General features: G+C 54.7%; 2 protein-coding genes across 5 annotated transcripts in view; both read right to left on the bottom strand.

Annotated features, from left to right (window-relative positions):
• Nucleotides 1–4,142: 4,142 nt before the first annotated feature.
• Nucleotides 4,143–17,047, bottom strand: part of LOC122388954 (gamma-aminobutyric acid receptor subunit alpha-6-like) — a 40,298-nt gene continuing 27,393 nt past the window's right edge. Inside the window, exon 10 of the mRNA XM_043380548.1 lies at nt 4,143–5,532. Within this exon, the coding sequence (XP_043236483.1) occupies nt 5,101–5,532 (432 nt within the window). The 3' untranslated portion in view covers nt 4,143–5,100. The remainder of the gene's footprint in view (nt 5,533–17,047) is intronic.
• Nucleotides 9,743–16,146, bottom strand: LOC122388955. Of its 4 annotated transcripts, none has more exons than XM_043380549.1 (3): nt 14,579–16,146; nt 13,751–13,858; nt 9,743–12,093 (listed from the first exon to the last, which is right to left on the bottom strand). In XM_043380549.1, the coding sequence occupies exon 3, from the start codon at nt 11,552–11,554 to the stop codon at nt 10,199–10,201; it is 1,356 nt and encodes a 451-aa protein (XP_043236484.1). In that variant the 5' UTR covers nt 11,555–12,093; nt 13,751–13,858; nt 14,579–16,146; the 3' UTR covers nt 9,743–10,198. The 4 variants fall into 3 exon arrangements, with proteins under 4 accessions (XP_043236484.1, XP_043236486.1, XP_043236487.1 ...); XM_043380552.1 differs by lacking the exon at nt 13,751–13,858; XM_043380550.1 differs by lacking the exon at nt 14,579–16,146 and having other exon boundaries at nt 13,751–14,539.

Genomic DNA, 17,047 nt, shown 5'->3' with positions numbered 1-17,047 from the left:
AGGTTGCTTAAAACATTCCATATTTTTGTGTTGCATGTGCTTTTCGAGGCGTTCCAGAGAGAACCTCTCAGCAAAAAGGCTCGTTTCTCATCGTCTTCGCTCCGGCTTCGGAGTTTTCTGGAACGCGACGTGGACGTCTCAGTTTCGTTTCCCATGAACTATGCTCAAATCCCGTCACAGTTTTTTGGGTGTTTTATTTTAACATCCAACACGTTCTCTGCCACGTCCGTGCCAAGCAGTGCCAGGAATACTCTTTCCCGTCTCCATGTGCTCACGAGTTTCCGTGCGGCACGTCCAGAAACTACCAAGCAGCTCATCAGTTATGCGAGTACCGTCGCGAGCAGTTACTTTCACACCAGCCTCGGTGACAAAACTCTACATTCCTATTCTGCAGGTGCCCGGCGCGCTATCCAGCCCCGTGTCCGGCCTCTCCTGCCGCTCGCTCTGCTCCGTTGTGCCGTGTCTCCGGCCGGGCGAGGTCGTGTCGTGTCGAGCCACATCAGCGCGGCGGTCCGCCGGTGGAACGTTCATTATTCATTACCGGCGCACACCCGGGCTGCAAAGGGGCAAGCGGCCAGTTCGGCTCACAGTGGGCCGAGTGTTGGGGCTCCCACGGTCGTGGAAACGCTGATAGTTGCAACAGGCAGCGAGTCGTGGGCCTGTAGTCCGTAGTCGAATTGTAAATAGAGTCGGGATTAACAGTTTTTCTATAGTCAGTAGTCTGAGTCACTCGAGTCAAATGTAAACTCACCGACTCGTGCCGTAGGTCGCGCAGCGAGTCGAACGGATTAGGTTGCTGAGTCGGTCTGTTCGTCCGTTTGAGCTGTGCGAACCATGAGACGCTCTTCTCCTATACTGAGTCTTGCCGGGGTGTTCGGCGCCGAGGAGGCCCTTCCTAAGGCAGCTCGTCCGTTGGAGGTAACTATTACCCCGTTTACATGAGTCAGCGAAAATGACGTTTAGAACGGATATTTCCGTTTAGCGAAAAGTGCGCAAGTTTCGACTCATGTAAACTGGTTTGGGCGCGCAAAAATGACGATTACGCGGAACGGAAATATCCGATGAATTAATGGGAAATATCCGTTTAGGACGTCAGGCCTAAACGGATTTTTTGCGCATCTAGCAGAAAATGACATGAATATGCATGTTTTATAGATGAAATTTTTTAGTTTACACATCGAAATACATATTTATCTTGAATGGTAGGTCTAATGACAATGAAATCCACTTTTTGCCCCTGATTTCGCGCCATTGTGGCAGATTCATAAAGTACCTACATAAGTGTTGAGAAGAACGTCCTATGCTTCAAAAGGGAAGCATTCTAGTTTAGGGGTAATTTCCTTATTTCTTAGATTCAACAATCAGGGTTCAATTCCAGGGCAACCAACATAGCCTTCCCAGCCAGTCACTCCCTATAGCCACTTGGAACAGCATGCTAGTGCCATTTAGTGCTTGGTACACTGGATATGATGCTTGATTTCTTTTGCTTTAGTACATGCTCCCAAAAATTTTCTCTACCTAGGTACTTCAAACTTCCTAGCAGTGATTCAGATAACTTATGCTTCAGCGAACAGCCACCAGACGGTAGGGCACGCAGGCTGGTTGGGACAGTAACTTGGCTGCATGCCAAAATATACACAAGACACACAGACAAATTTACTCAGTGACACTGCCATCTGCCCCCCCCCCCACCAATATTTAAATGTTCACCTTATTGTCCAAAGAAGTAGATTCTTCATTGGTGGGAAGGTCTCTGAAAGTTTGGTTAATCTCGGATGGTGGAAGCAGGCAACTGGCAAGTTTTGTGGAATTTGTAGAATCATACCTAACCTTACCTACCTACCTAACTTTCAACCTACCATCCTACAAATGCACCTACATGCCTACAACCTATTATACCAAACTACTTCCTACCAATCTACAAGGTCAACCAACCTACCAAACCACATAGGTACCACTCGGACTTCATCTTCACATCTTACCTGGTGTGATTTAGAGTGGATTATTCTATGCATTTTGAAAATCGCACTGATAGTGTCTTAAAGTTTGGTGGTGAGTAGATGTAATTTCTTTTATGACTAAAACACATGGATATGATGGATACTGTGTTGCATCCGACAGTCAAGCAATGCACCCACAGGTCACATCTACTAAACAATTCACCTAGTACTGATCTGACCCCTGTCTTTGAAGAACTGAGCAGCTAAAAGCAAAAAATGAAAATAAAATGCTGGAATATTCAAGTGCTTCAAATGTGTCAACCAAAAATGTATACATAATCCCGCACCACCCACTTTCAAACCAATGTTTTCTGAAGTGTGGCACCATCCTGCACATCCTTTCATGCATTTTCATTTTGTCAACATACTGGAGGTCCATCATGATGAGCTATGACTATTATGAGCTGTCTTAGCCTTTTTCTGAAACCAAAAAGACTTTCAATATAGATGTGTTCTTCAATGTTGTCCAAGGCCTCAATTGTTTTCTTGCTTTCTGACAGTTAATCACACTTCTTTTACAGCACACAAGTAAAATAATGGCTTGTGCCATGATTTTTTCCAATTCTACACACAAAACTTTAAAGAATCAAGTAAATTAAGCATAAAACAAGCACAAATAATGCTTGATAGGAGCTGCGCCAGACATGTAAAAATGCGCAAAATATCCGTATTTTTCGGGCTGCCGGCGTAAAGGGAATTATCCGTTCCGGAACGGATTTTTCCGATAAGGCTCATGTAAACGGGGCCACCGAAACGCATTTTTCCGTTCCCTGGCTAATCGGATATTTCCGTTTAGGCTGAATGACTCATGTAAACGGGGTATATGTGCCGAGCGCTGAGAGCTATTGTACGAACACGTCAGAGCGGTTATCGATCGTTGAACCTAAAGCGGCTTTTGTCGACATGAAGGGCACTTGTACCATAAACGTTTGATATATCACAGAAATACTCCACTCAAGCAATGCCCCCTCCGGATCTCGAGGATATTACTGACTGGCCGTGAAGCCTCGCAAGTGTTCGAGTTACCAGCGAGTGACGGCGCCATTTGCCTTGGCGACCTGCAGCACTTTGGCGTCGAACTTTTGGCCGTGTCGTGGGCCGGAGTGGTGATGAATGGTGATGGTGTGACGGTTCATTGGTGCCGGCTCACCCGCGGGGGCCGGCGCTCCGACCCACGGCCGGCGCGTGGACAGCAGAAGCCACTCGCAGACGGGAGGACCGGGCCAAGATGATGTCACACGGCTCAGCGCAGAAATCCCAGCGCTCATCTGATGAAATGTATTACGAGGCCGAGTGGTACCCAAGTAATAGACTAGCGGATGGACTAGTAACTGACGAAGAGATCCATTACGTCCCGTGGTCTTAAATAAAATAGATCCCGACATACTTACCGCTCACGTACGAAGACTGCAACAGTGCCTATCTACGTACATTGTACACTCCTGCAACAGCAAGCCATTATATTTTGATACGAATCAGACAATGCAAACTGTTTCACATGAAAGCATATGTACACAACGGTTTATACCCGGTTTGAGAACTTGTGTAATTTATTTGTCGCATCTATGGGCGTGAGCATTAGCCATCAATTAAACAGCTCTCATACACGGCTTAGATTATGTATAATTACACAACAGTTGAATAAATACACTCCTGCTAAGTGTACAATGAACTCTTGATTTAATAGAGACATAAATAGGTACTAAAACGTTTAGACATAGTGGTAAGTTTAGCACTTTCATGGTCTAGATTGGCAATGCCAAAGAAGCATCGAGAGAGGCAATTCGAAATGCACGATATACGCGCTAGAGCGCAGAGGGGAAAATTATTTCAGATATGTAGGCAATGGCATAGTTGCTAAATGTAGACAGTTACATGATCTCAATAGTGAGCATGAACTATTACGGATCAGCCCTTTTAATAATAAAATGAACAAACTTCTGTGGTCGACCTACAATATTGTCGAATCACTAGATAGCAGCTAAAAACAAGGACATAACTTCGAAATAAAATGTCAGCGCCTTTCGAAACATTGGACACTTCCATTACAGAAATGGATTAGTTTTCTGCACACGCCAGATGAAAAGGCTTTGATACGCAGATTCAAAGGACAGACCAAACATCGAAATCCGACAAATGGAATCGTGTTGGCTCTTTCAGGTCCAGTGAAAAAAACGGACGATAATCAGAACAGACATCGTCATACACGGCACAACAAAACAGCCATCGCCACGAATAAACGATCGTTACTCTGCGCAAAAAAAGAACATTTTTAGATCAGCGACATATGCTGTTGACAGCGGCAGGGCTATTCAGTGAGCATTGTACTGGTGGATATTAAACCTCCCTATCACAACCTCACATCCACCGAGGTTGTGGTCACATCCACATCCACATCCTCACACCTACCAACGCAACCACCGCCCACAACAGATCTCATCACACTCACCTACATGGATTGTGTCAGCGTTCCCGCGGCTCCTATTCGAATGAATCACCGCTTAGAGTAAATGTAAGTGACTAGCGTCCGATTTATTCCACAGCCGACGACGGTTTCCACAGTGAAAGCCGCCCAACACACCGTCGCTATCAGTTTCATCACACGTGTGTCAATCGCGGGTCCGATGGCCAGCCGTATTCACAGCAGAACTAGGACCTATTCAGATCTATCCAACTCACTGTGTGCCACGCCTACTAAAACCTACAGGGATACACAATTCAGTAAAAATAGTTGAGCTTGGACGTCCATCGTACGACTATGTATACTGGCCTAAACCTACAAATGGTGAAAGCAGTTAGCCAGCAGTGCCATCCCATTTTCTCAGGCTAAGCGTAGTCTCAGTAATCCGACCGGTATGCACGTAACTCCAGAGACTAACTGTGTGCGTGAGTTGTGAATCTAGCAAGCTATCCCGAAGGTCTAGAATCACTACGAGGCCTGCTAGTTTAGTCAAATGCTTTTAGGAAACCAGGTGTCTCATAGGCCTGGAGGTTCTCATGGATGTCAAGCGCCCTCAGTCAGGACTTCAAACGTTCTCAGATACAATACGCTTCCAGGATACTAGGAGACAGGGCACGCTCAGGAGACAGTTCGACTCTCTCAGGAGGCGGGCTGGTAGGCAGCGGCGTCCGCCGGCGCCTTGAGGCGGAAAGTATCTGTCTCCAGTTCATCAGTGATGTAGTACAGGTAGAGCACCCAGTATACCGCATTCAGCGCCCCAAACAGTAAAGGGAACACCATCCGCGCGTAGATATCCACCACTGAGAAACGATCCTGCAGATCCTTCTCCGTCAGACGCTCCAGCTTGTTCATCACGTACTCAAAACTCGACTTGGATTTCTTCTTCCCAAACAGTGTCGGCATGAGTGACCCGGCGCCGGGTGGCTCCTGTTGTGGCTGCGGCGCGGTGCCGGCGAACTCCGAGAACTCCATCTGGGCAGCCGCCATATCCTCGTCCTCCTGGGTGGCTGGTGTGGAGGGGGCCGACTGTACAGCCACCGAGCCGTCCCGGCCCAGCATACCGACCATCCTCTGCCAGAGGGGGGATGGGTCAGGGGGCCGACTGTACGGCCACCGAGCCGTCCCGGCCCAGCATACCGACCATCCTCTGCCAGAGGGGGGGATGGGTCAGAGGGGGCCGACTGTACAGCCACCGAGCCGTCCCGGCCCAGCATACCGACCATCCTCTGCCAGAGGGGGGGATGGGTCAGAGGGGGCCGACTGTACGGCCACCGAGCCGTCCCGGCCCAGCATACCGACCATCCTCTGCCAGAGGGGGGGATGGGTCAGAGGGGGCCGACTGTACAGCCACCGAGCCGTCCCGGCCCAGCATACCGACCATCCTCTGCCAGAGGGGGGGATGGGTCAGAGGGGGCCGACTGTACAGCCACCGAGCCGTCCCGGCCCAGCATACCGACCATCCTCTGCCAGAGGGGGGGATGGGTCAGAGGGGGCCGACTGTACAGCCACCGAGCCGTCCCGGCCCAGCATACCGACCATCCTCTGCCAGAGGGGGGGATGGGTCAGAGGGGGCCGACTGTACAGCCACCGAGCCGTCCCGGCCCAGCATACCGACCATCCTCTGCCAGAGGGGGGGATGGGTCAGAGGGGGCCGACTGTACGGCCACCGAGCCGTCCCGGCCCAGCATACCGACCATCCTCTGCCAGAGGGGGGGATGGGTCAGAGGGGGCCGACTGTACAGCCACGGAGCCGTCCCGGCCCAGCATACCGACCATCCTCTGCCAGAGGGGGATGGGTCAGAGGGGGCCGACTGTACGGCCACCGAGCCGTCCCGGCCCAGCATACCGACCATCCTCTGCCAGAGGGGGGGGATGGGTCAGAGGGGGCCGACTGTACAGCCACCGAGCCGTCCCGGCCCAGCATACCGACCATCCTCTGCCAGAGGGGGGGATGGGTCAGAGGGGGCCGACTGTACGGCCACCGAGCCGTCCCGGCCCAGCATACCGACCATTCTCTGCCAGAGGGGGGGGACAGGTTAGAGGGGGCCGACTGTACATACAGCCACCGAGCCCCCGGCCCAGCATACCGACCATCCTCTGCCAGAGGGGGGGAGACAGGTCAGAGGGGGCCGACTGTACGGCCACCGAGCCGTCCCGGCCCAGCATACCGACCATCCTCTGCCAGAGGGGGGATGGGTCAGAGAGGGCCGACTGTACGGCCACCGAGCCGTCCCGGCCCAGCATACCGACCATCCTCTGCCAGAGGGGGGGGGATGGGTCAGAGGGGGCCGACTGTACAGCCACGGAGCCGCCCCGGCCCAGCATACCGACCATCCTCTGCCAGAGGGGGGGGGGTGGAAGGGTCAGAGGGGGCCTACTGTACATCGACGGAGCCGTCCCGGCCCAGCATACCGACCATCCTCTGCCAGAGGGGGGATGGGTCAGAGGGGGCCGACTGTACAGCCACCGAGCCGTCCCGGCCCAGCATACCGACCATCCTCTGCCAGAGGGGGGATGGGTCAGAGGGGGCCGACTGTACAGCCACCGAGCAGTCCCGGCCCAGCATACCGACCATCCTCTGCCAGAGGGGGGATGGGTCAGAGGGGGCCGACTGTACAGCCACCGAGCCGTCCCGGCCCAGCATACCGACCATCCTCTGCCAGAGGGGGGATGGGTCAGAGGGGGCCGACTGCACGGCCACCGAGCCGTCCCGGCCCAGCATACCGACCATCCTCTGCCAGAGGGGGGATGGGTCAGAGGGGGCCGACTGTACAGCCACCGAGCCGTCCCGGCCCAGCATACCGACCATCCTCTGCCAGAGGGGGGATGGGTCAGAGGGGGCCGACTGTACAGCCACCGAGCCGTCCCGGCCCAGCATACCGACCATCCTCTGCCAGAGGGGGGATGGGTCAGAGGGGGCCGACTGTACAGCCACCGAGCCGTCCCGGCCCAGCATACCGACCATCCTCTGCCAGAGGGGGGGATGGGTCAGAGGGGGCCGACTGTACAGCCACCGAGCCGTCCCGGCCCAGCATACCGACCATCCTCTGCCAGAGGGGGGATGGGTCAGAGAGGGCCGACTGTACAGCCACCGAGCCGTCCCGGCCCAGCATACCGACCATTCTCTGCCAGAGGGGGATGGGTCAGAGGGGCCGACTGTACAGCCACCGAGCCGTCCCGGCCCAGCATACCGACCATCCTCTGCCAGAGGGGGATGGGTCAGAGGGGGGCTACTGTACATCGACGGAGCCGTCCCGGCCCAGCATACCGACCATTCTCTGCCAGAGGGGGGGATGGGTCAGAGGGGGCCGACTGTACAGCCACCGAGCCGTCCCGGCCCAGCATACCGACAATCCTCTGCCAGAGGGGGGATGGGTCAGAGGGGGGCTACTGTACATCGACGGAGCCGTCCCGGCCCAGCATACCGACCATTCTCTGCCAGAGGGGGGGATGGGTCAGAGGGGGCCGACTGTACAGCCACCGAGCCGTCCCGGCCCAGCATACCGACCATTCTCTGCCAGAGGGGGATGGGTCAGAGGGGCCGACTGTACAGCGACGGAGCCGTCCCGGCCCAGCATACCGACCATCCTCTGCCAGAGGGGGGGGGGGAGGTCAGAGGGGGCCGACTGTACGGCCACCGAGCCGTCCCGGCCCAGCATACCCACCATCCTCTGCCAGAGGGGGGAGGGGATGGGTCAGAGGGGGCCGACTGTACAGCCACGGAGCCGTCCCGGCCCAGCATACCCACCATCCTCTGCCAGAGGGGGGGATGGGTCAGAGGGGCCGACTGTACAGCCACCGAGCCGTCCCGGCCCAGCATACCGACCATCCTCTGCCAGAGGGGGATGGGTCAGAGGGGGGCTACTGTACATCGACGGAGCCGTCCCGGCCCAGCATACCGACCATTCTCTGCCAGAGGGGGGGATGGGTCAGAGGGGGCCGACTGTACAGCCACCGAGCCGTCCCGGCCCAGCATACCGACCATCCTCTGCCAGAGGGGGGATGGGTCAGAGGGGGGCTACTGTACATCGACGGAGCCGTCCCGGCCCAGCATACCGACCATTCTCTGCCAGAGGGGGGGATGGGTCAGAGGGGGCCGACTGTACAGCCACCGAGCCGTCCCGGCCCAGCATACCGACCATTCTCTGCCAGAGGGGGATGGGTCAGAGGGGCCGACTGTACAGCGACGGAGCCGTCCCGGCCCAGCATACCGACCATCCTCTGCCAGAGGGGGGGGGGGAGGTCAGAGGGGGCCGACTGTACGGCCACCGAGCCGTCCCGGCCCAGCATACCCACCATCCTCTGCCAGAGGGGGGAGGGGATGGGTCAGAGGGGGCCGACTGTACAGCCACGGAGCCGTCCCGGCCCAGCATACCCACCATCCTCTGCCAGAGGGGGGGATGGGTCAGGGGGCCGACTGTATAGCGACGGAGCCGTCCCGGCCCAGCATACCGACCATCCTCTGTCGGGAAGGTCAGGGGGACGGGTTGGGGGGTAGCTAAAGGGACGGGTCATAAGGACGGGTCACAGTGTCGTTAGAGGGACGATGAAGGTCGGAGAGCGTAGCAGGGCGTGGTTGAGCGAAGCAGGACGGAAGGCAAGCGACAGTACGGCATGGGTGCAGCCTGTATGTAGAAAAGAAGTGCAATTAATCACTGTCGCCTCTCCATCTGCATGCCATTATTTAAAGATATTTCCATACACCAAGTACGCAACTTGTTATGAAATCGTGTGCAAGTAACACGCACGCAGAGAACACCACACGTAAACACGCATATATCTGACACGACAAAATCGTACTTCAGCCGAATTATCAGCGGCAAAACATTGTTTCAGCGCTGCCATCAGACCAACTTAAAAACTATCAAAACTCTGCTCTGGCTCGCCCGCTACCGCTTAAGCACCCTTCAGCGCCAAATCGCCCAGCTGGGTGTCATTTTCTGGGCAAGTTTATCTCGGTGGAGCCTCAGCCTCTCGGCTATTGTCGGCCTGATGACACCCTGAGCTCACTAGTCACAGCTGCGACCGGCCGCTGCAGCGGCGAGGGGCGAGGAGCGGGACTAAAGGCGCAAAGTGCGGCCCGTCAGTCGCGACAGGCCAGAGTTGTCAGTTTTTTGCGCGGTTTTTGTATCATCTCTGAAGATATAGGCGGGTGACTGTTCTGTTTTGATTCATGTTATTCATATTTCACGAATTTCCGAAATGAAAGTAAAGATATGTTTGGAAAACAACTCTTATTACTTAACGACTTCAGTCCGGTTCAAACTTTCACACACTCAAGTCTCACTTGACTTGTATTGCCACACATTTGCATTGCAAGGCAATCACGATCCCAGAATCAAGCGGTGTAGTAAAAGGCACAAAGGCCAGCCGCATAAAGAGCTCAAACGTTACTAATGTTCCGCATCCCAAGTACGTTAAATTTGGCTGACACTGACAGCGACCCGCACATGGGTCCGGCAGTCAGAGAAGTGGCGTGCCCAAAACACAACAAAACGGCGTCACTTCCGCCTCGGCACGTGACACACACGACATCAACGTCAAGGTTTACGAAAAGTGTTACAAACACCAGCGCCATCTACTCTACAGAGGCAGAGAGTACCTACGGCATACGCTAAATATCCAACACTCCCCACCTTGAGAGCCTCTCAGCGACAGAGAGCACTCAACATCATGGTACGAACAAATATCAAACAATACACCGCATGGCGCAAACAAACACAAGCCATTAACTTAACTAATATCTCCGCGGGCGCCGAGACACGCGACCCGATCGAGTACGAACCTCGGGCTCCCTCGCACTTGGGTCCTCACCAGCCGGACCAACAGATGGAGCCTCAACACCATCACAGACACCACCAGGCACATCAAACGCCGCGCCGGCACCGCATGGAGGCGCACGGGAACCGCCACAGGGCGGAGGGACGCCATCAGGGCTGTCATCGACTACCTCAAGATTGTGCAGACGCTGAATAGCACACGTGTAACTGCCCTTAGCGGTGCGCACATCCACACTTCTCACAACACCGTCCCTACCCGGATGCACCCGCTCTACCACTCCCCAAGGCCACCTCAGACGGGGCTGGCTGTCCTTTTGGATCATCACCACCGATCCTACCCGCAAACCACCTCGGGAACTAAATCGGGGAACGGCAGCAGGGAGGTTACGCACATACTCACGCTTCCACACCTGCCAGAACTGCTCCAGACGAGCACGGCGGACAGACTCACGCTGGTAGAGCGACTTCACAGACACGTTCTCGTGGTCCTCAATCACATCAGGACTGAACACAGAGCCACGGCCAATCAGAAAATGATTGGGAGTCAACGGATCGGCACAGGTGACGTCATCACTCACAAATGTCAGAGGTCGGGAGTTTATACACGACTCTATCTCCAGAAGAACAGTCTCAAGTTCAGTCAAAGTTAGGCACCGCTTACCCAAAGCCTTGCGCAATCCAACCTTAACGGACCGAACCAGCCGCTCCCACCAGCCGCCGTACCAGGGAGCAGAGGGCACAATAAATCTCCACTCAGGAGCAGAGTCCACCATCGTTTCCTTCAGACGAGCCGCACACGCTCTGAAGGAGGCAGCATTGTCAGAAAAGATGATGGCCGGCCAACCACGTCTGGCCGCAAACCGTCGAAGGGCCAGAATAAAAGCCGGTAACGACAGAGAATCTGTCATCTCCAAATGGACAGCTCGTGTGGTCGCGCATGTGAAGAGGCAGATATAGTACTTTTTCCCAGGCTGATCAACAGAGAACAGCGGACCCGCGAAATCGATGCCAGTTACAGAGAAGGGAGATGACTCTGTCACTCGAACACGGGGAAGCTGACCAGCCGGCTCACAGCACGGCTGTGAGTCCTGTCGCTGACACGCCACGCACTCGCGCTTCACGGACCGGGCAATGCGGCGGGCAGACACGATCCAGTACGTGCGCCGCAAAGCAGACAACAAGGTGCCCACACCGGCGTGACTCATCAGCCTATGCTGAAAGCGAATGATCAATAGAGATAGATGACACTTTGGAAGTATGATTGGGTTCTTCTCCTCAACTGACAGGTCGGACAGCTGAAGACGACCCTTCATGCGAATGAGACCGTCCTCGGCCAGGTAGGCCGACAACCTGTACAAAGGCGAACTCTTGGACACAGTCCTACCCTGTTCCAGCGCGGAACACTCTTGCGGATAACTAGTACGCTGTGCCTGTCGTATCAGGTCAGCTTTACCCACACACAGCTCTCGGTACGAAAGTTCAGGTGACAGGTTGCGGCTGTCAGGGTGGCGCGCGTTCCACACAAAACGCCTCGCCCACGCCGCTACCCGTACGGCCTTCGTCAACGTGCTCCATCGCTCAACAGTGAACACATTCCCGCAAGTAGGCGAGTCGGGGCGAGACTCCAGAGTAAGAGCCACCGCCGGTGACGACTCCGCGCCAATCACGTCACACTGACCTGGCAAGCGCTCACCAGAGCACTCCGGCTCACCAGTGGCGGTCTCCCGTTCGCCCGTGTCCGACTCGGCCAGCTCCTCGGTTGTCACAAACAACCTGCAGTCGACGGGCGAGACTCGTGGCGCCCTTAGCCATGCAGGTCCGCCGAACCAGAGGTCAGACTCGTACAGCTGGTCTGCGAACAGTCCACGAGAGGCTGCATCAGCGGGATTCTGCACGCCCGAGATATGACACCATACAGAGGGGTCAGTCAGAGTTTGAATTTCCTCTACACGGTTTCTCACGAACTGTCTCCACTTGGAGGGACGACTCGTCACCCAAGCCAGGGCCACAGTCGAGTCAGTCCAACAAAACGTCCGCACGTCAGACAGTCTCAGGGCAGAGCACACATGCTTTACCAAACGTGCAACCAACAAGCACGCCAACAGCTCGAGCCTGGGAAGACTGACTGTTTTCACGGGAGCCACACGAGCTCGCGCCATCACAAACGAAGTGGTGAAGCTGCCATCGGGTAGTGGATACCGGACATACGCCACACACCCGTACCCCTTCTCACTGGCGTCACCGAACACGTGAAGCTCCAGCTGATCAGACACGTCAGACCAGCACACGTCACCCACCAGGTAACAGCGGGGCACACTCAGCTGTCGAAGAACGGAGACACCAGAAAGCCACCGTTCAAAGACATCGGAGTCTGACAGCGGCAGAGGATCGTCCCACGCCAGACCCCGGATCCAAAGCCGCTGAAACAGAACTTTGGCGGTCATCATGTACGGAACAAGCAAACCCAGAGGGTCAAACATCCTTGCAAGAAGACTCAGCAGGACCCTCTTCGTTCCAACCACACCAGCCGGAACGTGGACACCCCCAAACTTCAGCACGTCCACAGCCGGGTCCCAGTTCACACCAAGTACTTTCAGCCCGGTCTCAGTTTCCTGAGAGCTGCCAGCGGACTGCAGCACAAGGTCACTGTTCGAGTGGCACTTAGTCAGCGTCATACCAGCCTCTGAAAGGATGGACCTGCCCTCCAGGAACATCTCAGTGGCCTCAACTTCGGAATCTGCACCAGACAACCAATCGTCAACGTACAGGTTCTCCTGCAGCTCAGAGACCACCCTGGACATGGGGCGGCTGGCAAGGTGATGCTTAATCACGGCATTCAGAAGAAACGGAGAGGAAGTAACACCAAAAGGGACACGAGTAAAGCGCATCACACGCACTTCACCATTCTGCTCCCACAGAAAACGGAGACAGTCCCTATCCTCTGGCCGCACAGATATCTGGAGAAACGCCTTACTTATGTCACCAGTGACTGCATACTTGTGCCTCCTGAACCGTAGAAGCACATCAGTGAGACTGGGAATCAGGGACGGCCCAGCTTCCAGACAGTCATTGAGAGAGACCCCGGTGGGTCCACAAGCTGAAGCATCGAACACAGGACGAACTTTGGTGCTCACACTACCAGGGCGGACTACAGGTCTATGAGGCATGTAGAACTCTACACCAGAGGAACATACAAGCTCACACTCGGGGACCTCCTCAATCACGCCACACAACTCCATGTCCTGTAGCACGCGGTCATACTCATCCCTGAGCTCCTCGTCTCCACTCAAACGACGAGACAGGCTCTGAAGCCTTCTCTCAGCTGAACAGCGGTTAGGCTGTAGCTCAGTCACAGAGGAATCACCCTTCCACGGAAGGCCTACCTCGTACCTGCCCCCCTCAAACCTCACAGAAGACTCAAACTGCTTGAAGACAGCATCGTCCTCAGCATGAGACTCACTCTCCTTGGAGCTGATGCCAACACCTTCCAGCTCCCAGAGGTTTCTCACCTCTGTGTCCCTCAGGTCGCCCAGACAGAGGAGGCGACAGGAGACCAGGCTGGCGCTGCACTGCGCATCGGTCACTGCACCAGAGACGACCCAGCCAAAGCAGGAGTTCTGGGCGACAAGACCAGAGGAACCAATCAAGACACTTGACCTGAGCAAACTCCAGTAGCAGTCAAGGCCAACCAAAATGTCAACACACAGGTCCCTGCTGAAGTCACCGTCAGCTAACGTCAGCTCCTTGAACTCGAGTACACACACATCAGGCACAGTTGGACGAGACAAGGGTGCACAGATCACCGGCACGGCCACAGCTGGGAACACCTTCATGTCACAATCAGATGCAGAAATGCCTTTGACACACATCTTGTACACATCACGTTGACCTCGAGAGGCTTTGCCACCACCGAAGGCAGCAAAGTTCACACTCTGGGAGGTCAGCCACTGAGCACCAACACGTTTCACCAACGACTCAGTCACATATGTACGATCAGATCCAGAGTCAAACAGCAATGTAGCTTCCACAGCTCCCTTAGACCCCTGAACAGTCACTTTGGCAGTGGGTAGAACAGTACACTGTCTAGTTTTCGCTTCAACACCACAAGGCAGAGCAGCTCCTGAAGCCTGCTCCTCTGCTGTGGTCAACACACTCTGAGCAGAGGGCTCTGACTTTACACCATGAAGACGAAAACAGCACAACTGATTGTGTCTGCCACCACACTCAGCACAACACTGAGAGCACTCTCGGGCTCTGTGACCTGACTGCAAGCACACAAAGCACAGGCCAGCATACTTAATTCTGTGCAGTCTTTGTGGAACTGGGAGGCCAATTACCTTAGGACACTTATCTGTGGGGTGTGGTTTTCTGCAGAAACCACAACCAGACGAGGTAGAGACGACTCTTGTAGCTTCTTGAAGAGCAGGTGCGGGTTGGTCACCCGGCACAGCAGCAGAGTGCAGCACAGAGGCTGCGGCAGGAGCAGGTCCTCTTGGAGCAGGTGGACGGCGCTGAAACGCCGGCTGGGGCCGACGTCCATTCCTCTTCTGAGCAGCCGGCAGTCTCTGCTCCAGATCCAGAGGGACAGAGCTGCCCTCCAGGACTCGAGACCGCTCCAGTCGCTCAATCTCTGCCTTGAGACAGTCGAGGAGAAAGTTTAAGTCACCCTCACGGCCAGCACTCCCCCGAGCCCACTCCAAACGGAAAGAGTCAGGCAGGCGACTCAAAACCAGAGGGGTTAGAATCACTCCGTACGTCTCCCCACCAACACCAAGTCTCTCAAGGCTACGGATATGCAGCAACAAGCTATCTTGAACAGATTTCAGGTCTTTGCTGTCATGCACACCAAGTTTCAGCAGTTTTTCCACATGAGCAAAAATAATCTGAGCAGGTCTTGCAAATCGTTCCTTCAGAATATCACAGGCTACTTTGTAGTTCTCACTGACCACAGCCAAACCATCTATAGCTTGTCGAGCATCACCGTACAACAGGGACTTGAGATAGACAAGCTTGGACACCTCTGGCAAATCAGAAATATCAACACTGGCCACAAACTGGTCCCAGAAGGGCTCCCACTCAAGAACTTGCCCACCAAACTTGGGAAGCTGCAGTGTTGGTAGCTTTACGTTCTGACTTGCAACAGAGAGAGGGGGATCAGTCTCACCTGGCTTCGAAGATTTAGCAGACCTTTTGTCAACAAACCTCAGAGCTCGTAAGCGTGACTCCAATGCAGCATCACGAACCTCAGATGCTCTCGAGATGTCTTCTTCCAACTCAGACTCATCCAGACAGAGCTCCAGTTTCTGCTGCACTGAATCAAGATTACCAAGCCTCAGATTGAACTCACTGATAATACTGTTGAGCTCAACATCATCTGCGCCAGAGGCCACAGCCTGATCGATCTTGATTACTGCTCTCTTCAGCCATCCACGAGCAGCGACACGAGCCCTTTTTAGCTCCTCAACAGACATGGTCACATGAGCAACCAGCAAATCGAAATCCCCGAGTTTCGGCACCAATATTACTTAACGACTTCAGTCCGGTTCAAACTTTCACACACTCAAGTCTCACTTGACTTGTATTGCCACACATTTGCATTGCAAGGCAATCACGATCCCAGAATCAAGCGGTGTAGTAAAAGGCACAAAGGCCAGCCGCATAAAGAGCTCAAACGTTACTAATGTTCCGCATCCCAAGTACGTTAAATTTGGCTGACACTGACAGCGACCCGCACATGGGTCCGGCAGTCAGAGAAGTGGCGTGCCCAAAACACAACAAAACGGCGTCACTTCCGCCTCGGCACGTGACACACACGACATCAACGTCAAGGTTTACGAAAAGTGTTACAAACACCAGCGCCATCTACTCTACAGAGGCAGAGAGTACCTACGGCATACGCTAAATATCCAACAACTCTAATGGCTTACTGTGTCCAACATTTTAATCGCATTTGTGTTTTCGTCTGCATCAATATGAGTCCTGAGCGGGATTTAGGGACTATTCAACGGGTCGTCGCCACCAATACCATTCAGTTCACAATGAGCTTGCTCCCACCAACCGCGCCGGAAAGGAGAAGAGACAAGAAAAGCAGGAGACTGGAAAGGATAGGAGGGAGAGGAGAGAAAAGGAGAGTAGCAGGAGAGGAAAGGATAGGAGGGGAGAGAAGAGGAAAGGATAGGAGGGGATAGAAGAGGGAAGCAGAGAAGAGGAGAGGAGAATGGAAGACTGCAGCAGTCCGGTATCTACCGCCCTATATTACCGGCGCTCATTCCGCTGCTGTCGTCGGTCTGTTCCAATCGAGTCTCGATATGGCCCATCCCGGCCGATTTATGACTCATCTCTGTGTTTCTACGACGACCAAGTGTCCGCCAGTGCCCTGGGCTCTCGCGGTGTCTCCTTCGGCCCCCTCGGCCCTACAGACCAAATTGTGATAATTACGGCGCCGCAGCGGTTCAACTGACCACACTCATAACGTCACTGTCAGATGTCTCTCATGACCCCACTCGTGATGTCTCTTATGACGTCACTTTTGACGTTTATGACATCACTTGTAGGCCTCGGCGACCGCCGGCACGTCGGCGGAACGGAAATGAACAGCCGAGTGGTTCTTCTTGGCGCGGCCGCGGCAATTAATGACCGTCAAAATGTGTCGGCTGACGGCCACTCTGGCCGCTTGGGTCGCTCAGGGAACGTTTGGATGGCGTCGGCCGCTGCCTGGCGCCGACTGTTGCCTGCGGCTAGAGAAATAGCGGTAGAGGAATCAAACGATGAGAAAACAGCGCTTAGAGCAATTAACGACCAGGAAG

The sequence above is a fragment of the Amphibalanus amphitrite genome, unplaced genomic scaffold, assembly GCF_019059575.1.
Source record: "Amphibalanus amphitrite isolate SeventyFive unplaced genomic scaffold, NRLGWU_Aamphi_draft 000339F_arrow, whole genome shotgun sequence".
In the NCBI taxonomy this organism is placed as follows: domain Eukaryota; kingdom Metazoa; phylum Arthropoda; class Thecostraca; order Balanomorpha; family Balanidae; genus Amphibalanus; species Amphibalanus amphitrite.
Note: the sequence above shows the minus strand (reverse complement) of the source record. Positions and strands in the feature narration are given on the sequence as shown.